The 25,188-nt window shown below is 45.5% G+C and overlaps 1 protein-coding gene across 1 annotated transcript in view; it reads right to left on the bottom strand.

The window, feature by feature from the left end:
- Nucleotides 1–20,962, bottom strand: part of foxn4 (forkhead box N4) — a 34,242-nt gene extending 13,280 nt beyond the window's left edge. The window contains exon 1 of the mRNA XM_080208670.1: nt 20,877–20,962. Coding sequence (XP_080064796.1) covers nt 20,877–20,962 — 86 coding nt within the window. The remainder of the gene's footprint in view (nt 1–20,876) is intronic.
- Between the last annotated feature and the right edge of the window lie 4,226 nt (nt 20,963–25,188).

Genomic DNA, 25,188 nt, shown 5'->3' with positions numbered 1-25,188 from the left:
GACAGCGTTGCCAGAGGGTAGCATGCCCTCAGAATTGGAAATGGTGCAGGTGGGTCACTGTCCACTGATCCCCAAGCTTCTAGAATTCCTTGGAGAGAGGAAGCATCCTTTCTGGTTATATCACAGCCTGCTCTGACCAAGACCGCAAGAAACTTCAAAGGGTTGTGAATGTAGCCCAATCCACCAAGCAAACCAACCTCCCATCCATTGACTCTGTCTACACTTCCTGCTGGCTCGGCAAAGCAGCCGGCATAACTATGGACCCCACGCACCCCGGACATACTTTCTTCCACCTTCTTCCGTTCAGGAAAAGATACAAAAATCTGAGGACACGTACCAACCAACTCAAAAACAGCTTCTTCCCTGCTGCCATCAGACTTTTGAATGGATCTACCTCCTTTCAAGCTGATCTTTCTCTGTACCCTAGCTATGCTATAACATTATATTCTGCACCCTCTCCTTTCCTTCTCCCCTATGTACTCTACGGACGGTATGCTTTGTCTGTATAGCATCTAAGAAACAATACTTTTCACTGTATCCTAACACATGTGACAATAATAAATCAAATCAAAGAAGGTGAAGAGTGGGAAATGACAGCCTGACATTGATATCAAGTGAAGTAAAAGGCGCATTTTGATTTTCATGGCTGTTGATTTTTACTGTTTTATGTCCAAATAATATCAAAGTTCACGCGTACTTTTTTTTGTGGCCCTTTAACATGCTCCCTGCCCCAAATTAAAAACCTTCATTTACCTACACCAGTATTTGGATCAATTTTTTGAAAGTTGGAGTGATAATTACTTCTCACCCTGATTTGTGTGTGTGTGTGTGTGTGTGTGTGTGTGTGTGTGTGTGTGTGTGTGTGTGTGTGTGTGTGTGTGTGTGTGTGTGTGTGTGTGATGGTGTTTTACCGAAACAACATTCCCGTTCTCCATGGGGGATCATCACTGTTGCTACCTGTTGTTCCCCCAACACAACACCTGGAAGTCGACCCTGAGCCCAAAATTGCAACCACAATCCCACCCAGTCCCTGTCTCCATAATCCCATGCATTTACCCTAGCCAGTCCCCCGACAGTAAGGAGCAATTTAGCACGGCCAATCCACTTAACTCGCACATCTTTAGACTGTGGGAGGAAACTGGAGCATCCAGGGGAAACCCACGCAGATATGGGGAGAACGTGCAAACGCCACACGCTGTGACTCAAGCCAGGAATCGAACCTGGATCCTTGGCGCTATGAAGCAATAGTGCTAACTACTGTGCCCGTTATCACAACTGCACATGTTCTTTAATGTAAATCACTCCTCGTCTCCTCACGAGATACTCCCGATAAAGAGCCAACAACATTCTAACGCTTTCCATGGCTGTTCCCTGGCACACAGGGGCCCTAATGTTTACTAAGCTGCCTGGTTTTTAATAGCTCCATGATTGGCAGCCGTGCCTTCGGCTGTTTAGCTCCAATGCTGTGGAATTTCCTTCCTTAACCTGTCTCTCTCTCTCTCTCCTCTCCTTGAGACATTCCTCAAAGGCCTACATTTCCAGCTGGGCTCAGTTGCTTGTCCTGATCCATCTCCTCAAGTGACCCAAATGTCAAAATAATCACACTAGTAGTAAAGGTGCTATATAAAAGCAAGTTGTTGTAGCTTATCAGGACCACCATCATATTAATACCTGGTGTAGTCAGTGTGGAACATCCTTACTCCCACAACCCTCCTACCCCACCAGTGCACACAAGTGGCATCACAAGCATTTGAAGAGTATATTTCAACATGGGTGGCACAGTGATTAGCACTGTTGCCTCACAGCTCCAGGGACCCGGGTTTGATTCCCGGCTTGGGTCACTATCTACGTGGGCTTCCTCCGGGCGCTCTGGTTTCCTCCCATGGTCCAAAAGATATGCGAGTTAGGTGGATTGGCCATGTTAAATTATTGCTTCTTAGTGTCCCCAGATGTGATCTCACAATACCAGGTTAAAGTCCAACAGGTTTAGTTGGTAGCACGAGCTTTCGAAACATTGCTCCTTCATCACTCACCTGATGAAGGAGCAGCGCTCCAAAAGCTCGTGCTACCAAATAAACCTGTTGGACTTTAACCTGGTGTTGTGAGACCACTTACTGTGCTTACCCCAATCCAATGCCAGCAACTCCACATCATTTCCCCAGATGTGTAGGGGGATTAGTAGGGTTAATATGTGGGGGTCACAGGGATGGAGTGATGGGTGGTGGGCCTGGATAAGACGCTTTGTCAAGAGTCAGTATTGATTCGATGGGCCGAATGGCCTCCTTCTGCACTGCAGGATTCAGTGACCCTATAATTAAGACTTCACTACTCAAAATATCAGAAACAAAAAGTTTCTTGTCCTTCACTCTGACTGTTGCTGCTCTGCAGACTGAGGAAGTCCCCACATAATGGGTTCTGCAGCCTGACACTACAACCGGGGAGGTGGCACGGGGAGGGGTGGGGGGTGGGGGGGGGTGTGGGGAAGCCTCAGACTCTTTATTAAAGCTGGGGAGGGAGAGGGGAGTGGGCGAGTGACCACTGTAGGAAAGAGAGGGAGTGAGGGGGGGAATGGGGAGGCGCGGGCCGGGGGGGGGGGGGGGGGGGGTGTGGGGGTTGGGGTGTAGTAGAATGAACGTGAAGAGCACAAACTGCCTCTTTAAAAGTCCAGAAGAAGGGGGGAGAAAAAGAAGCAGTTTGAATATTCAAAAGAAAGCCAATTACAGCCACCCGGTGATTAATAATGCACCTACTACTTAAAAGAACAATAAAATTAGGGTTGCCATGGTGACAGAAATCAGGCAGTTAGTTTTAAGCCATGCATTGCAAAAGGAAGTCGGGAGAGCGGGTGGCAGGGGTGGGGCGGTGGGGGTGTACGGTGGATGGAAAGCTGTCAGATGACCATTATTCAGCGTCGTGGTTGGTTAAAATCATAAGAAAACAAGAGAGAGAGAGAGAGAGAGAATGAGGAATGATTTGCGAGCCAGGCGGGTCTGTGCCGTGGCGAACAGTTGGCTCTTGTATGGGAGGCTGATGGGCCTATTGTCCCCTGAGACGGCTGTTTCATCAGAGAGGCACGTGGGCCTATTGTGTCTCTCACTATCCCCTTAATTGTGTTTTTTAAACTTTACATTAATCTGAAGGTTGTTGGGGGGGGGGAGGGGAGGGGAGGGGAGGGGGTGCAGCGGAGGTGGGGGGTGGGGGAGTGGGGGTGGGTGGGTGGGGGGTGGGGGGGGAGGGGGGGAGGGGGATGACAGCCGGCACTTAACAGACACAGAATGCCATCTGCCACCTCAGGCCCTGCCAATCCGCCCGTACAGTTCAACTCGTATCCACCCACCCACCCACACAGCCCACTCCCCACCATCCCCCACTACCCTCCCACCACCCCCCCCCACCACCATCCCCCAACCCTACCGCACACTCTCCCCTCCCCGTCCACCTCAGCACCCCACACCAGCAGCCGAAATGTTAGGCTGTGTGGGCGGTGAGGTCAGAGCACACACCTCCCGCTGTAAATAAACCCCGCGCCCCTGTGCGCACATCCAGGAACAATCGTCTCTCCCACACGGTGTGGCTCACTCACAATCCCAAACTCTTAACCTTCCCGACGAGTTGCTGATCATTTAACCAAACGCTGGAAAATCTCAGCAGGTCTGGCAGCATCTGTAAGGAGAGAAAAGAGCCGACGTTTTCGAGTCCAGATGACTGTTTGTCAAAGCTATTTAAGTGTGGGGAGCGTCAATCCAACAATAAGATCAGCCTGCACCCTGTCACACCACATAACCTAGAATCATACAGTGCAGAAGGGAGCCATTCGGCCCATCGAGTCTGCACTGACCACAGTCCCACCCAGGCCCTAACCCCATAATTCCATACATTTACTCTAGCTAATCCCCCCTGACACTAAGGGTCAATTTAGCATGTCCAATCCACCTAACCCGCACATCTTTGGAACGTGAGAGGAAACCGGAGCAAACCCACACAGACACAGGGAGAACGTACAAACTCCACATAGGCAGTGACCCAAGCTGAGAATCGAACTGGGATCCCTGGCGCTGTGAGGCAGTGGTGCTAACCATTGGGCCGCCCCTCTTTAAAGAGACGCCAGATAAGAAAACCTTGTATTGTCCCGAGGTATAGCTGCCCCCTGTTACCCCATCACGTGGCTGTTCCATTTGTGTTATCAATAGTGAATAAGAGGTTATTTTTTTCCCTTCATAATCGTTTTCAGTACTTGACGTCAATAGTTCTTCTGAATTTGCCGATCAGATGGTGATCGGAACCTCTGCTCTGCAACAGGACACGGCTGTGCGAATCTGTAACCTAAAGCCTCAAGCGAACCAGGAATTGCTGAGTCTGACAGTTATTAGGCAGCCGAATTAACCGTTACAGGATTGAGAAGGCAGGATTGTGTGGACAGACGCCCACTTGGCAGCATCCCAGCAGGAGGCCACAAAACAAGTAAATGAGTCAGCGAACCAATGAATTGTGCCACTTACATTGGAACAAAGGTCTGATCTCCTCCTTCCAGCCACCTCGCCCCTCACTTCCTCCTAACATTTCACCAAGTTACTGATAATGATCGCAGAGCTACCAAGAAGAGATTAGATGTTTAGGGAACATCACTGGGATGGATCATCCTGGGATGTTCACAGGATTTACGGGACACTGTACTAGTATTGTTGCTGGACTGGTCGTCCAGAAAGTGGATAATGCTCTGGGGACCCAATTATGAGTCTCATGAAACCATTGTCGATAGCCTAGAAACCCATCTTCACTATTGCCCTTTAGGAAAGGAAATCTGCCACCCTTGCCTGGTCTGGCCTACATGTGACTCGCAGCAGTGTGGTTTACTCTTAACTGCCCTCTGAAATGGGTCAAGTAACTCAGTTCGAGGACAAAAAGGATGGAGTCTGGACATGAATAAAAGATTAAAATGCTGTTCTGGCAGTTATTGGTCTCTTGATCTGGGTCTGAGTGACCTCAGTTACACTTGAATGTATAATAAAGTTTAAAGTTTACTTATTAGTCACAAGTAGACTTAAATTAACACTGCAATGAAGTTACTGTGAAAAGCCCCTAGCTGCAGCACTCCGGTGCCTGTTCGGGTACATGGTGGGAGAGTTTAGCACGGCCAATGCACCCTAATCAGCGCATCTTTTGGACTGTGGGAGGAAACCAGAGCACCCGGAGGAAACCCACACGGACACAGGGAGAACGTGCAGACAGACAGTGACCCAAGGCCGGAATGGAACCCGGGTTCCTGATGATGCGATGCAGCAGTGCTAACCACTGTGCCACCATGGGTGTGCTGAAATCCCAATTTTAATTGCAGTAATCAAGTCTTTTGCTCTGATTTTCTAATGTTGATTCCTTAGTGTTATCAAAGCACTTTTACAGATTGTGAAAATATATTCAAATTACAGAGGATAAAGCCATTACATTGTAAACATGTTCATAAGTATCTATATTTGAGGTTCCTTTCTGACTACATTCTGCAGATGGGGGTGGGGGAGTAACGTGTTTGGAATTTAGTCTTTCAGCTAAATACAAATAACATTTCTCACTTCTTCATCAATGTCACCACAATCATTGCTCCTTGAAAATGTTCTTTACTTATTCCTCCTCCTTAACTTCCTCTTCTGGTCCTCACTGTATCGACATTCAAAATCCCTTCAGTGCAGAAGGCCATTCAGTCCATCAAGTCAGCACTGACTGTCCGAAAGAGCATCTTAGAAAGGCACACATCCCTTCCCTATCCACCTAACCTGCACATCTTTGGAGTGTGGGAGGCACCTGAAGGAAACCCATTCAGACATGGGGGAGAACATGCAAACTCTACAGTCACCCAAACTCGGAATTGAACCCAGCTCCTTGGCGCTGTGAGGCAGCAGTGCTAACCACTATGCCACTGTGCCATCATCTCCAAATGACTCCTTCTTTACCAGGAACTCAAAACTGTGAAATAATTTTTCTTTATCAATCCTCCCTCCCTCATAAAGATCACAGCGATTTTTAAATACAAATTTAGTGTCATGACTTCCAAGTGAATATGACTCTCTCTTACTTCTCAACGGTGGTGAGATCCTCCAATCAGCGGAATTGCGTCCAAATAAAATTAATAGGGATTGCAGCAGGATGTGAAGTGGGAGGAGAAAGCAGAAACCCTTTCAGGAAAATCACCCCAGTTATTGACGTGTCAAGTAGCATCTACCAACTCTTGCCCATTTTACAGGAATCCCATGCAAGAAGTCTCCTATCTAATCTTCAATGGGTTATGCGTTGCCCATGAGTTCTGTTCCTGGCGAGGATGCAAGAGCCCCATTATCAAGATGGGGCAATGCCAGCATTCAGAGTTATTAAAGTTCCTGTTAAAATAACAAAGCATATTGTTCATTAGGCAGCATTTGGTATGGATGTGCTTTTGGTCATGGGTGCTGGTTCATCCTTGTTTCTGAAGCTAGTTCCTGTTCAAAAAGGGAATGACGAACAGAAATTGGGATAGAAGAAAAATGTCTTAATGACAGCTGGCCAATCCATGCACCATGTGACAAATATATTTCAGCCACATCTATATCTTTAGTACCACTGAAATAATCAGATATGAGGCAAGTGTTTTCAAAGCTCACTGCAATGTGCCCGATGCTGACAACTTTGGCCACGTGCCACACAAGCTTAGTACCAGTCTCGCGTCTGAAACGTTAGCTTCATTTTGTGGCGATTGTGGATTATTACTGACAGATTGGAAGGGACAAGGTAGGAGCCAAAAAGGTCACTGTAAATCAGTGGGCCAGCTGTGGCTGAAAAACACTAACAGAAACATTTGCTCTCATCAAGAAAGTTCCAGTGGAAATCATTGAGTCGTAGCGCCTTACAACACAGAACAGGCCCTTCGGCCCATCGAGTCTGTACTGACAATAACTACCACTGAAGTCGCACTAATCCCACTTTCCAGCACTTGTTCCAAGTGCTCTTCCAAATACTTTTTAAAGGCTATGAGGTTTCTGGCTTCCACTACCTTCCCAGGCAGTGCATTCCAGATTCTCTCCACCCTCTGAGTGAATTTCTTTTCTCAAATCTCCTCTGAATCTCCTGTCCCTCACATAAATCACTAGTGAAAAAAAAATTGGTTCTTGGGGTAAACGCGTAGCGATGGGGGAATCACCTACAATTTCTGTTCACTAATGTCCTTTAGGGAAGGAAATCTGTCTCCCTTCCCTGGTCTGGCCTACATGTGATTCCAGGCCCACAGCAATGTGGTTGGCTGTCAACTGCCCTCGGGCATCTGGAGATGGGCAATAAATGCTAGCCAGTCAGCAGCTTTATGATAAGGACAGTGAATGTCTCCAGTATCTGTCAAACTCTCTGTTATGTTAATGAGCTGGGACTTGATACTCGGCTGAAGATAGTATGTTCCAAAAGCATTAACATGATTCCAGAGTGCACTAGCAGGGTTGGAGAGGGCAACGAGGGAACAATGAGTCTGAATGTAATCCCCTGTTACCCATAACGATCTTGTGAGAGTCTTGAAGACCAAAGGCTAAACAACCCTCAAATATCCAAGCCTTAGTCTGTCTAGGAATCAAATGCATCTGCTTTTACTTCATGAGTGGCACAATGATTAGCACTGCTGCCTCACAACGCCAGGGGTCCCAGGTTCGATTCCCGGTTTAGGTCACTGTCTGTGTGGAGTTTCCTCGTTCTCCCCATGTCTGCATGGGTTTCCCCCGGATGCTCCAGTTTCCTCCCACAGTCCAAAAGATATGCTGGTTAGGCGCATTAGCCATGCTAAATTCTCCCGCAGTGTACCCGAACACGTGCCGGACTGTGGCGACTAGGGGATTTTCACAATAACTTCATTGCAGTGTTAATGTAAGCTTACTTGTGACTAATAAATAAACTTTTGAAAAGGAAGCTTCCCCATCACAATTCCTTTTACCATTCAAATCATCACCACCCCCTACCTCCTCTCCTGAAGGTGCAGATGCACACTCAGCCTCAGAGACAATGAAGTACGTTTGAAGTCAAATCACTGTTGTAATGTAGGAAATGTGGCAGCCAATTTGCGCACAGCAAGATCCCACAAACGAAACTGCGATGATAATCAGATCATCTGTTTTGATGAAGTCGATTGAGGGATAAATATTGGGCAGGTCACCGAGGATAACTCCCTTGTTCCCCTTCAAAACAGGGTCTTTTATGAACACTTGAGAGAGCAGATGGGATCTTAGTTTAACATCTCATTTGAAAGATGGTATATCTGACAGTGCAGCACACGCTCAATACTGCACTGTCAGCTGTGAACTGAATGCTTAAATCCTGGAATGGGAATCGAATCCACAACCTTCTGACTCGGAGATGAGAGTGCTATTCACTGAACCATAGCAGTAGCAAAGTGGTACAGTGGAATGTGGGGGTCAAGTGTGAAACCATTCATTCATAGATCCAGAGTTTTGTGCCTATTCTGATTAAATAAGCAGCAATAAAACATACACCATCTTCTCAAGGGCAATTAGGGACGGACAATAAGTGTTGGCCAACCAGTGATGCCCAGATCCCGTGAATAAATAAAAATGTTGTGTCACTGGCACACCTCACTGAAATGTCCCTTTTGGGGACTGAATGTCTTTTGAAACTTGCAGCTTTGTGAAATACTGAAAACGAAACACACACACACAAAGAAAACACACTTTCACTAACAGTCGATAACCTGCCAGTGGATTTACTGCACACAGACAGCCTCTCAGCGACACCCATTGACAACTCAAAAGGAAGTGAAGCTGGGTAGTGTAGTGACTCTCCATTCACCCAAGGAGCTGGCTCTGAATCCAGCTTCAACATCACTTTCCTCATGCGGGAAGTTTCAATCCTGATTGATGGGAGGTGTGGTGGGTGGTAGTTCAGGCCTATGATCCAACACTAAATTTATAACCTCTTTAAGGTCTCCAGAATGGCTGGTACGGGAGATGATCACATTTGGGTTTAGTTGAAGGTATATTAGTCATGAAAGGAAGTAGGAGTTTTAGATGCAAATACCTAGGCAGCAGTGGTTATTACTGCTGCCTCACAGTGCCAGGGACCCGGGTTCAATGCCCAACTTGGGTCACTTTCTGTGCGGAGTTTGCATGTTCTCCCTGTGTCTACATGGCTTTCCTCTGGGTGCTCCAGTTTCCCCCCATGCTCCACAGGTTTGCGACTTAGGTGCACTGGCCATGCTAAATTGCTCCTCAGTGTACCTGAACAAGAATCAGAGTGTGGAGACTGGGGGATTTTCACAGTAACTTCACTGCAGTGTTAATATAAGCGTACTTGTGACTAATAAACAAACTTGCAGTGAGATCCTTCATTTTTCTGCATTCAAAAACTGCATTGTGAAAAATTATCCTGGAATACACAGAAAAAAGCAGGTAGCAAGACCAGAGCAGGCGATAGTTTGAAGGGTTTTAGTGGCGGGAAACAGAACGCAATGGAATTGGATGTTTTTCAGACTAGAGAAAGGTCTGTAATAAAGTTCTCTAGAGGTCCTGGTTTATGTTAGTGACCTAGACCTTAGCGTCCAGGGCACAATTTCAAAAACTTGTAGATCATGCCTTACTTGGAAGCCTGTGTGCTGTGAGGAAGAGGATAGTGTAGAACTTCAAACGGACACAGACAGGTTGGTGGAACAGGCAGACAAGTGGCAGATAAAATTCAATGTGAAGAAACGTGAAACGATTTATTTTGTTAGCACTGCTGCCTCACAGTGTCAGGCATCCAGGTTCGATTCCTGGCCTGGGTCACTGTTTGAGTGGAGTTGGAACATTTACCCCGTGTCTGCATGGATTTTCTCCGGTTTCCTCCCACAGTCCAATCATGTGCAGGTTAGATGAATTTGCCATGGTAAATGTGTGGGATTACAGGGATAAGGCAGGGGAGACGGACTGGGTAAAACACTTTGCCAGAGAGTTGGTGTGTAGACTTAATGGGCCAAATGGCCTCTTCAGCACTGTAGGGATTCTTTAATTCTATGAACTTTGTTAGAAAGAACATGGGGAGACAATATAAAATACAGGGTATAATTCTAAAAGGGAGACAGGAGCCAGGGAGTTTGGGGGTATATGTGCCTAAGTCATTGATGATGGCAGGACAGATTGAGAGAGCAGTTAATAGAACATAGAATTACCTAGGATTTATTAATAAAGGGTAGTGCATTCAAGAGCAAGGAAGGTATGTTGATAAGTCACTAGTTAGACCTCAGCTGTGTTCATTTTCTGGTGTTGCACTTTATGAAAGACATGAAGACATTGAAGAGAGTGCAGAAAAGATTCCCGAGAATAGTTTGAGCCATGAGGATCCCAACAGGATTGAGGAATTTCAACAATGACGATAGATCAGCAAATTCGGGACTGTTTCCCTCAGAGAAGAGAAAACCGAGAGGAGATATGACAGAATTATTCAAAATTGTGAGAGATCTGGAGAGAGTAGACGGGGAGAAACTCTTCCCACTTGTGATCAAGAATGAGAGCGCACAGATTTCAAGTAATTGGCAAAGGAAACTAATGCAACATGAGGAAAAATGTTTTCACGCAGCGAGTGGTTAAGGATCTGGAATGTTCTTCCTGACTGTGTGGCTGAGGCAGATCCAACCAAGGCATTCAAAAGAGAACTGGATTGCTATCTGAAAAGAACAAACTGGCAGGTCACGGGGAGAAGGTGAGAGAGTGGTACTAGATGAGTTGCTCAGTCGGACAGCCAGTGCAATCACGATGGGCCAAACGGCCTCCGTCTGTAACAATTAGAGTCACAGAGCAATACGGCAGGGAAACAGGCCCTTCAGCCCTACTAGTCCACGCCCTCCCTGCTAGCCCCAATTCTCTGATACTGTGACTTTCTGATGCAAGTATCGAGTTGAGAGTGAGCGATACTGAGTCTGGACACTGTGGAGATTGTTACCCGTGGATAGTTGGCCAACTCTGAATGAATGTGTGGCTCAGAAAGGGATGAACGGTTGTAGGCAGAGTGAGGAAAAGCATATAGCAACATTATCATTGTCTTTTTCCATACTGCTCAATATCCGACAAGTGTCTCTTCACTCGGGTTCTCTGGACAGTGGATTTGATATGTAAGTGATATCATTATGATATCACTGGGTGGGATTCTCCCATCTGGGACTTGGTCACATGATGGGGCAGGGACGGGGAGTATTTTCCAATTTTAAGGCTGACAGGTAACCATGTCATATCTTCCAGTCCCAACCTCAGTAATTATGCACCCGGAGGTTTAGTGCCATATTTCGTGGGGTGGTGGGCTTCATATTTAAATGGTGCCCAACATCAATGTTGAAGAAAGATGGATTTCCAAGGATGTTCTGAAACTGGACGATGGATCCTCGATAACACTGAAGCTAGAATATCCACCTGATAGATGTTCCCCCTGCTCACCTACTGTGGTGTTCCAAGGTCTAGAGCCAGCCCAGGCATTGTTCAGGTGAGTCCCAATTTCTGCACGCCATGTTGCTCCAGGTATGTCCCGGAATGGCGAGTTGTCACAGAGAACTGGGCAGGTCGGAGAAATGGGGGGGGTAGGTTCCAGTCGAGCCTTCATCTGCATTCCCCTAGTGGGATGCAAATCAGTTTCACGCCAGCCTCCAGTGGGTTTCCCAATGCACCATGGCGGGCACCAAGAAAAGATCCCACGGGAAATTCAAACCGGCATAAAACCAATTTGTGAGCCTTCTGCCGAATTCTCTCCCTGCCCACGATTGAACCCACTAATATGGGCCTGAGAGAATTCCGTCCACTGTTTCAATAATATTTGGAATAATCCACCAGGCAAAACCAGGACGGTTTTCAAGATAAGGCTGGGGAACCAGAATATTAGAAGGATAACCTTTAATAAGATGAATGATGTCCTCCAAGTTAAAAAAACATTCATTACATCAATTACAGAATAAGAAAGCATCAGGATAACTAAACATATCAATGCTGAAGGCAGAGGGGTAATCATCATACCACACCCTATGAATATACAACACCATCTCCCTGTGTACATACTACAAGTGTACGCTACAAACTTTGTTTCAATGACTACCTCCCTGGGTACGTACACATTGTGAATATACATACACAATGGGTGGGATTTTCTGGCCACGCTCACCCCAAGACTGGAAATTCCTGCCTGAGCTCAATGGGCCTTTGCATGTTCCGTACCCACCCTCCCCCCCCCAACCCAAACCCACTACAATTCCCGTGGCAGGTGAGATGGTAAAATTCCACCCAATGAGTTTGCACAGACACATTTGCCAGAATTCTACCATCTCGCCCACCCACGTTTCGTAAGATCCCCGCCCGAGGCCAACAGAGAATGCGCATCTGCGAGGCTCGCCTGCCCCAGAATCGGGGCAAGCAAGGCAGTAAAATTCCAGACATTGAGTTTACAATAACTCAAGCCCCAGTGTACAACACCATCTTTGTACATAGACCTGAGTGTAAGTTAAGATCTGAAGAAGGGTCATACAGACTTGAAACGTTCACTCTTTCTCTCTTCACGGATGCTGCCAGACCTGCTGAGCACTCTCTAGCATTTTGTGTTTTAGCTTATATTATATACAACATAAGCAGGATTTCGACGGAGTGTAAAACACGATTTGATGGGAAAGGGAAAACCCAGTGGGCCCAATCAGTTTGCGTGTGTTTTTGACAGATGTGAACCCACCTGTTGTATTCACACCAAATCATTCAAGGGTTTTGCCCTCTCAAAACATGTAATTGCTTCTTAAACTAGTTTACCAGGATTCTCCCACTCAGCAGAATTCTTGGTGTCCTGTGCTCCCAAAATAGTTTGGACCCCTCTGACTAAACATGTAATAAAATGTAAAAAGTAATCGGCTGATGGAATATCTATTCACCGCATTAATAATAAAGCAAAGAACATACCACACTTGTACATCTGAATTAAGTCCCTGTTTAGTACAATAATCATCTGCATAGGGCCCTTGGCCAAGAATCTGGGACTCTAGGCCCTATTGGCTTCTACTGCCTTGCCAATAAGCTGCTATCATTTGGACAAAGGTTGCTCTGGAAAACCCGACATAAATTATGCCAGCTGATCAGGAGATACCCCCTCTGCCTTGCCTCAAGAAGATATCGGGCGTCAGTGCTCTTTCCAAGTAACAAGCAAATAAAACAAGCAAACTTTAAGTTAACTTCAGCACATCATAACACAAATTGCACAATTTCAATCATTGTCTTTGGCTGCTGTGGATGTGAAGGGATCAGATTCTCAATCCTGAGGCTTACAAGTTTCAATCACTGCCTGCATTTTGACAATCCACCTGCTGACATGAGGGTTAACATTGCAAATTCTCGCACAAGCACCAGAGGCCATTGAGAAGCAATGGGTTAATTCATTTTAGAGTGGAGAAGTAGACCGTAGAGGTTTAAAACTAGAAGAATGGACTCTTTGGAGTCAGTTATCAGGTTAGAATCTAAGCAAAGGTTTAAGTTTTAATTGTCAAACAATTGATACTTGAGAGTAAGGTGCTGGTCACACTCGAGTCAATGATCTTGAATCCAGAGTCAGGTTACTACTTTAAAATAATTCCAAAATACAATTTTTTAAAAATTGCATAATGGCAAAGATGCAATGGGTTCAAATCACAGAGATGCAATGACAATCTCACCTTTAATGATTAACAACAGCAATGAAATTATTAAAAGGCAATTAAGAAACCATTTGTAGTCAGTTGCAAGGAAATTGGATGACTGGTGTATATTACCCTGCAAAAAGCGGGACCTTATGGAGTTGCAGAAATTTCACTTGGTCAGTTAACCACGTTTATCCAAGGTGATCTACATTCTAGTGGGTTTGCTCTTTTGCTTGTGACTTCAGTTTGCTAAAGGGACCCAAGAGTATGAAACACAAACAGGGAAATAGTGGGGACGTGATAGTGGGGACTGGACTAGCAACCCACCAGCCCACACTAAAGCTCTGGGGACACAGGTTCAAATCCCACCATGGATAGCTGGAGGAATTTTAATTCAATTCGTAAGTCTGGAATATAAAGCTAGTCTCATCAATAATGACATTTTTCATTGTTTAACAGCCAATTTGGGAGGTGATTGGATTATTAATTTAGAAACTCTGCTAATGTTCTGGGGACCTGGGTTTGAATCCCGCCACAGCAGCTGGTGGAATTTGTATTCAATAAATATTATCTGGAAATGAGAATCTACTGATGACCATGAAACCATTGTCAACTGTCAGAAAAACCCACTTGGTTCTTTAGGAAAGGAAATCTTCTGCCCTTACCTGGTCTGGCCTACATGTGGCTCCAGAACCACAACAATGTGGTTGACTCGGGCAACTAGGGATGGATAATAAATGCCAGCCAACATCCCCCATGTCCCCTGGATAAAAAAAAACTTGACAGAAGGAAATCCGTCTTCCTTGTTTGATCTACATGTGATTCCAGGCCCATAGCCACAGCAACGTGGTTGGCTCTAAATGCCTTCTGAATTCAGATCAAGGGCAATTAGGGATGGGCCTTGCCAGTGTCACCCATAGGCCACGAAAGAAGAAAAATGGAGACCTACTATTTTCTTTTACTTCCCTCACCAAATTATTCCATTGGCGCCAATGCTAAAGTACTTTGCCCCCTTCCAGAGTGAAATCTTTATCAGATTTGGAAAACTGCCCTCATCAACTTTACGATATTAATTTATCTAAAGTTCGTGAGCACTTGTGGCAAGATTTTTGCCAGTGCTTTGAACAGTTCCCTATTCACAATGCACTTTGGATAGGAATAGTCAGGGGGTTATTGTTGGTCACTATTTCAGGGACAAGGAAATGACCTCGACCACTGCCATCATGCATCTTAAACTAAGGAGAGACCCAAGTCGGAACGGACCCAGGTGACTGGCTCTCAATTTTCTTCACTCTCTTCTGGGCAGCTGCTGACATCCATTCTGATCTTTATCCCGAAGTTCCATTAGTAGCCTCTACCACAACTCCCCCTCAAAGATCCTGTCCTGGGGAAGAGAGGGGGGTGGTGGTGGAGGTATATGCGATGATTGGAAGACAGAAGAAACAGTTGTAATTATCATTTTTGATTCTTTCACTCCCCAAATCAATGAGAGGTTAGAAACATGTTGGGATTATTAAAAACGCAATATAAATGCAAGTCTTTCTTTCTTTTTAAAAAGTAATTTACTTAATCTCCTTCCACAGTCAAGCTCATGTCCAGGGAGCTTTAACACGTGTTATCCGGACATCCATTACAATGATGTGAGTCGATTTTGCCACACATTGCCCAACACAGCAACATGGCTGAGATTGAATGCTTAGCAAACATGGGACTGTGGCTATTCAGTGGCCAATCCACCTAATCCACACAGCTTTGGAATGTGGGAGGAAATCAGAGCACCTGGAGGGAACTCACACAGACACAGGGAGAACATGCAGACTCCATACAGACAGTGACCCAAGCTGGGAATTGAACCTGGGTCCCTGGCATTGTGAGACAGCAGTGCTAACAACTATACCATCGTGCTGCTCTGTGTACTGTGCCACCCTGCCTTATTTCAGCTTGAGGCAGTGGCATGAACAATAGGCTCAGTATCAACCCTGTCACTCAAGTCCATCTGCAGGGAAGAGGTGTCAACAGGGAACAGAGATGCACAATAGTGAAGTCTGCAAAAGTATAAGGTTTATGAGGAAGCTAGATAAATCTGCTGGCTGAAGCAGAACAAAATATTTTTCTTTTATTATATGCATGCTATTTTCACTACATAAAACACAGGTTTCTTTAAAAAAAAATCAGTTCAGATACCATCCCCATCCCCATCCCAGTCTTGGGCTGGGATGGGGACGGGGGTGGTGGGTGGAGTATGGAAGTAGGGGTCCAATAAAAATAGTGGCTAATGTTGAAGGTCCACTTTGATTTAACACAATAACAGCCCTTGCAATATTCTCCAGGGGTTGCTTTCATATCCAATCAAATTCACAAATAAAGCAAAGTATAAAAGAAATTCATTCTTCTTTATATTTAAGTACATCCAAAAATGCTGTCGTATTTATTTCATTTGAGACAATAGGGGATTTTTCAGATTTCGTCCAAGCTCAAGTCACGGTGGCACAGTGGCTAGCACTGCTGCCTCACAACATCAAAGACCCGGGTTTGATTCCAGCCTCAGGTCACTGTCTGCATGGGTTTTCTCTGGGTGCTTTGGTTTCCTCCCACATTCCAAAGGTGTGCAAGTTTGGTCACATTAAATTGCCCCTTACTGTCATTGCGGGGCTAATAGGGTAAATAGGTAGAGTTAAGGGGTTAGGGCCAGGGTGGGATGCAGTCAGTGAAGACTCGATGGGCCAAATGACCTCCTTCTGCACTCTAGGAATTCTGTGACTCCAGTAGTTTGGTACTTTGATGGGTGACCTCTAATTTAGGCAAATTTGAAGACAACAATTGCAAAGAATTATGATCAAATACAATAAGGTTTTAAAAAAGATTTGTGCATCGTTTAGAAAAAGTGTGTTTTAGTTTGAATATTGAGCGTAACCATCAAGGAAGTAAGAATGGCTCACTCAGAGGACCAGCCAAGTCTGACAGCAGGCAGGACCTGAACAGACAAGGGTTACAATCATTTCTGTGTTTCAAGCAGCACATTAATTCAGCTTCCTTGTAAATGTTGTACTTGGCCAGTTCTTTGATCGGGTTCCTTTGATACTGTCTTTCGCAATCACACTGAAATCAGCCAACAAGGGATGTAAACTTATGTAGTAATAATTCATTGTAAGAGCTTGATGATGAAAGCAGGTAGCTAGATTACATGTTTGGCCTTGATTAGGACGAGGCAGACAAATACCCCAACTCTCCTTAAAACATTTTCACAAACTTTGTCATAACAGACCATCCAATATTTAAAAATACACAATAAAGGGTGCTCCAATAGAAAACTGCACAGAATGACAGCCAGATCTACTGTCTGAGAGGACTGACTTCATTAACCGTTCCCTTCATTTGTTTGCAAATACATAGCGGCACCAAATCACTTTTAAACACACAGGTTATGTCATTTCATAAAAATTGACACACAGCTCTTCCCCCTCCTTTGCCTCATCAGAGAAAGGTTCATCAAGCACGTCTATAAAAGACAAAAAGCTCATTTAAGGTCATCCCTTTCTAATCATGAAAATGTGGCAGTGAATGCTCACAAACATTCTGGCTCTGTCCTTTTGCAAAAATCAGAGTGTCCCAGTGAGCAATGTTATAAATGGAGTTCCTCACGTTACAACAGCCTAGCAAATTCACAATATTCACAATAATTTACCAGGTACACCAACACCAGCTTTGCACCATTTTGAAAGGTAAAATTTATTTATTAGTGTCACACAAGAAGGCTTGCATTAACCCTGCAATGAAGTTACTATTAAAATCCCTGAGTTGTCACACTCTGGTGCCTGTTTGGGTACACAGTGGGTGAATTTAGCATGGCCGATACACCTAGTCACCATGTCTTCAGACTGTGGGAGGAAACCGGAGCACCCGGAGGAAACCCATGCAGACACGGGGAGAATGTGCAGACTCCACACAGACAGTGACCCAAGCCAGGGATCGATCACAGGTCCCTGGCACCATGAGGCAGCAATGCTAACCACTGTGCCACCATATCAGCCAACATATGCCTACTAATGCCATCCAATCAAATAAGGTAACTTTTTGAGGACAGAATAAAGACCATGTTAAGACGAGAAATGGAAATCCAGTTTCAATGTGAAAGTAACTTAGTGAAAAACAACTGTTTTTCCAAACCTGCCAAATCTCACTGGGGCTCAGCCACCCAGCCAGCTATCTCCCCAAGTGTACAGTCACTGAATTATTGTATCAGAACCAGAACATCTCGAAAAGGAAATGGTTCAGCTAAAATAATGGCAGATTTTAAAAAAAAATTTAAATATAATACCTTCAATGATATATCGGCTTATTGCATTAAGACATCTCAAAGCACTTCATACAATTAGCAAAACAGATCGACTATTAAGTAGACAAATTATTCTTACCAGCAACTATTCATAAACAGCAGTCAGAATTATGACTAGCTAACATTCTCGACTAATTGACTAGACTATGCGAAAAGAGCAAGGGAGAAAGACTAACTGGATAGCTCTTTCAAAGAGCCAGCACAGATATGATGGGCCAAATGACTACCTTTGTGTGGTGTCTGATTTCAACTTGCCTTTATTTGGCGACATTAGCTGAGTGAAGAATATCAGTCAAGGCACCAAGCTCTTCAATAGGATATTTCACATCTCCCTAATTGCAGAACTTCAATGCTGCTCAGGAACACAGTAACAGAACATCAGCTCAGATCTTACTCTGGGATCGATCATCCTACTTCACACCCTCACTACTAGAGCAAGGGGGCAATGGGCTGAACCATCACACTGGGTTTTGAACCCTGATTGACAACATACACAGTAGAATTGAAGCTTTCAGTAGGAGCCAGCGCTGTAGGATTACATTCAATCCATACACAGCTCCTACCTGGCACTGTTTTTTCTCACTTTGAGGAAGTTTCGCTCCAATCTTTATAAGATCATCATAAGAGTGAGCAAGAGTCGACCACTCGGCCCATCGAGCCTGCTTCACCACCCAAAAAAATCAGCGCAGATCTGGCTGTGGCCTGAACTCCACTCTCCAATCAATGACAAATCTGTCCAATTCAGACTTGAATTCAATGATCCAGATACCACTGATTGTTGTGAAGGCGCAAGGCTCCACAAGCTCGTGATTCCAAATAAACCTGTTGGACTTTAACCTGGTGTTGTGAGACTTCTTACTGATCTCTGTGGAAGAGAATTCCAAAGGATAAGGACCCTCTAAGAGAAGACATCCCTCCTCACCTCCGTCTCAGACATGATGTGCTTTTTCTTGGAAGCAGCCAGAGACACGCTTTAAGCGCAGCGATAAGGGGGCGACTTGTTTCGCTTTTGCAGTGGACGGATGGTGCGGGACCCGGGGTCACTGAGACACTCACACGGGCAGGGGGAGGGCTAGGGGGGCAGCCGCACGGTTCAGAGGTAGAGAGGGTCCCATGCAGCTCGGGAAATAATAACCAAACTATCCCAGTGAACACAAATCCTTTCCCACGCGAATCTATTACATTGCAAACCGTGTTCCGCCTACACAGGTCAACATAGTGGGAGGAACTCGCAACTTCCCAGTTCCCACCTTATTAACAACGGGGAGGGAACGAATGAAATGTTGCAAAAGATTTCAATAATATCCTTAGCAGTATTTATATTAATCATTTCACATGTCCACACGTATTCACTTATAACCCTTCCATGACTCCATGCAATTTCTAGAACGATGTTAACATCAAATTCAGTTCCAAAGGACTGGAAGAACAAAACGTAAGAAAGTCGCAAGAAGAAGCCGTTCGGCCCATCGGATATGCTGGCTCTCTGAAAATTCAATCTCGTTGTACACTCGCCCCCCAAATTAAAGAGGTCGAAATTCAGTTTCCTTCTTTTGAAAGTTGCCCCTCCAGTGTGAAAGCTGGTGTAAAACACTCTACTCTTTAGTAAGCAACAGCATTTTCTGTTTCAATGTTTCTTTGTATCATTCCGTGTAAAATATTAACTATGTAAATACTTGGAAAGAGAAACAATACTGCTTTCTCTTTCGGATTATACTTCCCGTTAACACCCCCTCCACCCCCACCTACAACAACAACCTTTACAACAACTACCCCCACAACTACCCCACTACAACAACTACCCCTACAACAACAACCTTTACAACAACTACCCCCCACAACTACCCCACTACAACAGCTACCCCTACAACAACTAACCCCACAACAACAATCTCTACAACAAACTACCCCACCTACAGCTACCTCACAACAACAACCTCTACAACTAACGCACAAAAACAACTACTCCCACAACAACCTCTACAATAACTATCCCAACTACAACAACTACCCCCAGTTACAACAATCCCCACAACAACCTCTACAACTACTCCCACAACAAAACCTCTACAACAACTATCCCAACTACAACTACCCCCAGTTACAACAATCCCCACAACAACTATCCCGACAACAACTACCCCCAAAACAACAACTACGCCCCCAACAACTACTCCACTACAACAACTACCCCATAACAACAACCTCTACAACAACCACCCACAACAAACTACCTCACCTACAACTACCTCAGAACAACCTTTCCAACTACCCCACAACAACAACTACTCCCACAACAATACCCACTACAACAACTACCCCACCTACAACTTCCCCCGCAACAACTACCCCCACAAAACTACTCCCACAACAAAACTACCCCCACAACATCAACTACCCCCACAACATCAACTACCCCCACAACAACAACTACTCCCACAACAACAACTACCCCTACAACAAAACTACTCCCACAACAAAACTACCCCCACAACATCAACTACCCCCACAACAACTACCCCCACAACAACAACTACCCCTACAACAACGACCCACCCACCTATAACAATAACCCCCTACAACAACAACAACTACCCCTACAACAACTACCCTAATCTATAATAACCCCTGCAACAACTACCCCAACCTACAACTCCCTCCAACCTACAACAACCACCCTCAATCTACAACAACTACTCCCCCCCCCCACACACCTACAACAACCACCTCCCTGACAACTACCCTCCTGGAACTACCCCCTTACAACAAAGCTACCCCATACAACAACTACCGCCTAGAACTACCCCCTTGCAACATCAACCCCCTACGACCACAACTACTCCCAACAACAACCATCCCTTACCATAACTACCCCCTACACCCCACTCTCTCCCACCCAGCCCCATTCTCCCTTACCTGTAGTCCTCAGTTGAATGGTGAGGGTTAGGTCCCGAGCGCCTCAATATCCCTGACATTTCCGATCTGATCTCGTTTTCTATCATCTCCGTCCAAAGAACCAGACGCTGTGCACATGCAGGGGTCGCGGGGGGGGGGGGGGGTGGTGGAGGAGGTGTGGTGGGGGGAACGGAAGAGAGAGGAAACAAAATGTCTAGTTTCTTTTTTTTGTTACCATTCGCAGGTCTTTCTTTAAAAACCTGTAGCTATCCAGCACTTCAGCAGGACGAATGTCAACCCCCACCCCCAAGCCCACCAACACAGTCTCTCTCCCCCCCACCGCCCCCACCCCCTACCCCCCCTTCCCCCCAACAACCCAACCCAAAACAAAGTTGCAGACTTGTGAGTCAAACCTCACAAAAAAAAGTTAGCAGGTGTAACAGGAGCAGGGACAGCGAGATCAATAAAATGGGAAAATCATTGGACTGGTTCTGATTATTTGGGATCTTACAGAAAAGCAGCAGAAAAAAACTGGACATAAAATAAAAGTACAGTTAGGGATGAAAAAAAATAAAGTTCAAAGCAATCGGCGTTTGCAGCAGTTAGTTAATCATTAGCTGGATTTTCTCTACAATTGTTCGAAACTCCCAAGCAAATGTATCTGCAAACAAGGGGAGGGGAGGGAAGTTTTAAAATTGCACTTAGAAAATACAGCACAAAAAGTTGGAGGGGGGGCGGGTGGGCGATGGAGTGCTTTGCATTGAGTGCAATGCAGAAAGTTAGGGCTGAGATGTCTGTACCTGCAGAGATTTTTCCTATTGCTCCGGACTCCTCTTTAGATTTTTTTTGAATCCACACAGACCGTTTTCAAATTTGCCGGCGCTGGCAGGCAGCTCCCCCGGCGCATGCGCGCGGTTTGGGGGGGTGGGGGAGGGGTGAGGAGGGAGAAATCGATTAGTCGGATCGGTCAGAGATAAATTCCACCCCCACCTCCCCCCCCCCCCGCTCCCTCCCTCACTCCTAGATCCTCAATCCAGTCGATCCCGCAGGGACAAGGTCCTCTCTGGACACAAGCAGGCTACACACATGTGAAACTGACACCCTGCAACTCCAAACAAAAAAGAGTTTTCAAACTTTCTTTTCAAACTTTCTTTTGAAAGTTTGCAAACTCCACTAGGATTTTGTTGCCAGCAATTTCAGAATGAAAAATGTCAATCCACCGGCAAAACTTGTGCCCAAGCTTTTTCCTTCCTCCCCCCGACCCCCCTCTCAAGAATTGGGATTTTTTGTTTGGAGCTGTTAGAAGTTTCAAACTGTTTGTAGTTGGAGTTAGCTCTCCCTGGTGCTGGAAGCTCTCTCTCTCTCTCTCTGTTGACAGTTAGTGCCAGTGATTGAATGAAGCCGTTGAGTAGATTGGATTGTAACACACACACACACACACAGTCAGCAGCTCCTGCTCTCCCGCCTCCTTCTCCACCCCCCCCCCCCTCCCTCCCTCTCTATGTCCCTTGCACTCAATTCCCCGCCGTTCTGCCCGCGCCTCCTCCCGGCTCGCCACTGTCTCCGCGGGAAAGGCGGCCAGATTGGCGCGGGCCGAAGTATCACCAGCAAACTTTCTTGTGCAATAAGCAAGGGGCGGGAGAGAGTGCAGGACTGGCACAATGAAAGAACTTTTAAACCGAAACAATGCATCTCCCCGGCACTCCCAACACCACTTTCTACAACAGTAGCCACACATTTGGGATACACACTGACAGGTCAGATAGCATGATGTGGATATGCCGGCGTTGGACTGGGGTAAACACAGTAAAAAGTCTGACAACACCAGGTTTAACCAGGTTAACCAGGGGGGAAGTTTCGACCCTTGGTTGCTATCTGACCTCAGACCTTTTACTGTGTTAAACCTGGTGAGGTCAGATAGCAACCAGGGGTCGAAACTTCCCCCCCCCACACACCCCCAATTCAAACCATTTCCCTGTGTTTGTGCTTCATTTTCTAGATTACTTTGCATTTGCATTTGAGTCTCAGCCCACTCAGTGCTAAGTACACAGTTTATTTTCATCTCCCATTCATTGAAATGTTCCTTGTGGTTTCGGATTTGGGTTGGCTCAGTGCATCCTTACTGAGCTGTGCAGAACTCAACTGTAAAGGAGCTCGTCGATGCCCGGCTTGGGTCACTGTCTATGCAGAGTATGCATGTTCTCCCCATGTCTGCGTGGGTTTCCTCCAAGACCTCCAGTTTCCCCCCACAGTGTGAAAGACGTGCTGGTTAGGAGCATTGACCATGCTAAATTCTCCCTTGGTGTACCCATACAAGTGCTGGAGTTTGGCGACTAGGGATCTTCACAAGTAACTTCATTGCAGTGTTAATGTAGACCTATTTGTGACACTAATCATCAACAGATAATCGACAACCTGTCCTGGTCCCTCTATGCCGATACTATATTTAAGAAAACCCACAAATGCCTCTACTTTCTCAGAAGACTAAGGAAATTTGGCATGTCAGCTACGGTTCTTATCTTACTTTCACCATAGAAAGCATTTTTTCTGGTTGTATCACAGTTTGGTATGGCTCCTGCTCTGCCCAAGACCACTCAAAACAATAAAGATCATGAATGTAGCCCAATCCATCACGCAAACCAGCCTTCCATCCATTGACTCTGTCTACACTTCCCGCTGCCTCAGAAAAGCAGCCAGCATAATTAAGGGCCCCACATGCACTCAGGACATTCCCCCTTCTACCTTCTTCCATTGGGAAAAAGTTACAAAAATCTGAGGTCACGTTCCAACTGACTCAAAGAACAGCTTCTTCCCTGCTGCCATCTGTCTTTTGAATGGACCTACCTTGCACTAAGTTGATCTTTCTCTACACCCTAGTTATGACTGTAGCACTACATTCTGCAGTCTCCCCTTTCCTTCTCTTTGAACGGTATGCTTTGTCTGTGAGAAACAATACTTTTCACTGTATACTAACACATGTGACAATAATAAATCAAATCAAATCAAATAAAGGGTTTCTTATTCCCCTCTTCTCTCTTCCTGCTCTGAAGGGATTCAACCTTTCCTTGGAGTTTGGCGTCCAAGGGCACATGGATTGAGTCCACCTGGGTGATTTTATGTGATTGACACATGTCACCATTTGACCAGGACCCAGATTCTACCTCTTCACTCCTTTTATTTACTCTTTCACAGGATGTAGGTGTCACTGGGTAGGTCAGCATTTATTACCCATCCCTAACTTCACTTGGGAAGGTGGTGGTGAGTTACCTTCATGAACTGCTGCAGCCCACGTGCTGATGGGGAGGAAATTCCAGGATTTTTATTCGGCGACAGTAAAGGAATGACGATACAGTTCCAAATCAGGATGTGTGTGGCTTGGAGGGGAAACTGCAGGTGGTGGTGTTCCCATACATTTGCTGCCTTGACTTTCTATATGGAAGAGGTCATGGGTTTGGGAAGTACCTGTTGAAGGAGCCTCAGTGAGTTGCTGCAAAACATTTTGCAGATGGTACTCACTGCTACCACTGATGGGGAGAGTGAATGTTAAAGGTGGTGGATCAGATACCAATCAAGTGGGCTGCTGTGTCCAGGATGGTGTCCATGTTGAATGTTGTTGGAACAGCACCCATCCAGACAAGTGGAGAGTATTCCATCACCTCCTGACTCGTGCTTTGTAGATGGTGGTTGAGGCTTTGGGGATTCAGGAGATGAGTTATTAACTGCAGAATTCCCTTCTCTGACCTGCTCTTGTAACCGCAGTATTTATATGACTGATCCAGCTGGGTTTCTAGTCAATAGCAACAGCCAGGATATTGATTGTGGGGGATGCAGCAATGGTAATGCCATGGAATGTCAAATTTGTTCTCTCCCATGTTGATACAGGGCGTGCTCCCAGACTGAGTGGGATCACTGGATTAAGAACTTTGCAGCCTGTGCAGTGACAATAATGTGAGTTTTCTGCTTTGGGCTGGTTTGTTGACCTGCCCAAAGCTCCCAGCTATAAAGATCAGTGTGGTGTTTTGACAATCAGCAGATTGCAATCAGAAAGATTTCCACATCCATGGAAGACAAACAACCACCAGCTAAGTAATGACAACCACAACTCTATAAGAAACTGTATCCATGCACTCTTAACTTAGAGTGAACCAAACAAACCTAAGTAAAACAAGAAGTTTTCTACAGCTTTGGAACTCAGAGACAGGAATGCACAACTCCTGCAATGTGTTGTCAGTTAGTACATCACCCTTGTGTTTTATATAGACAAATGTGAAGGCTAGAGTGGCTACATTTTAGGAAATCATGTATGTTACCCAAAGGACAACATTACCACTTC

Source organism: Carcharhinus amblyrhynchos, chromosome 20, assembly GCF_965287045.1.
Source record: "Carcharhinus amblyrhynchos chromosome 20, sCarAmb.v2.hapA, whole genome shotgun sequence".
In the NCBI taxonomy this organism is placed as follows: domain Eukaryota; kingdom Metazoa; phylum Chordata; class Chondrichthyes; order Carcharhiniformes; family Carcharhinidae; genus Carcharhinus; species Carcharhinus amblyrhynchos.
The sequence above is the reverse complement of the archived record's forward strand: the minus strand, read 5'-3'. Positions and strand labels throughout refer to the sequence as shown.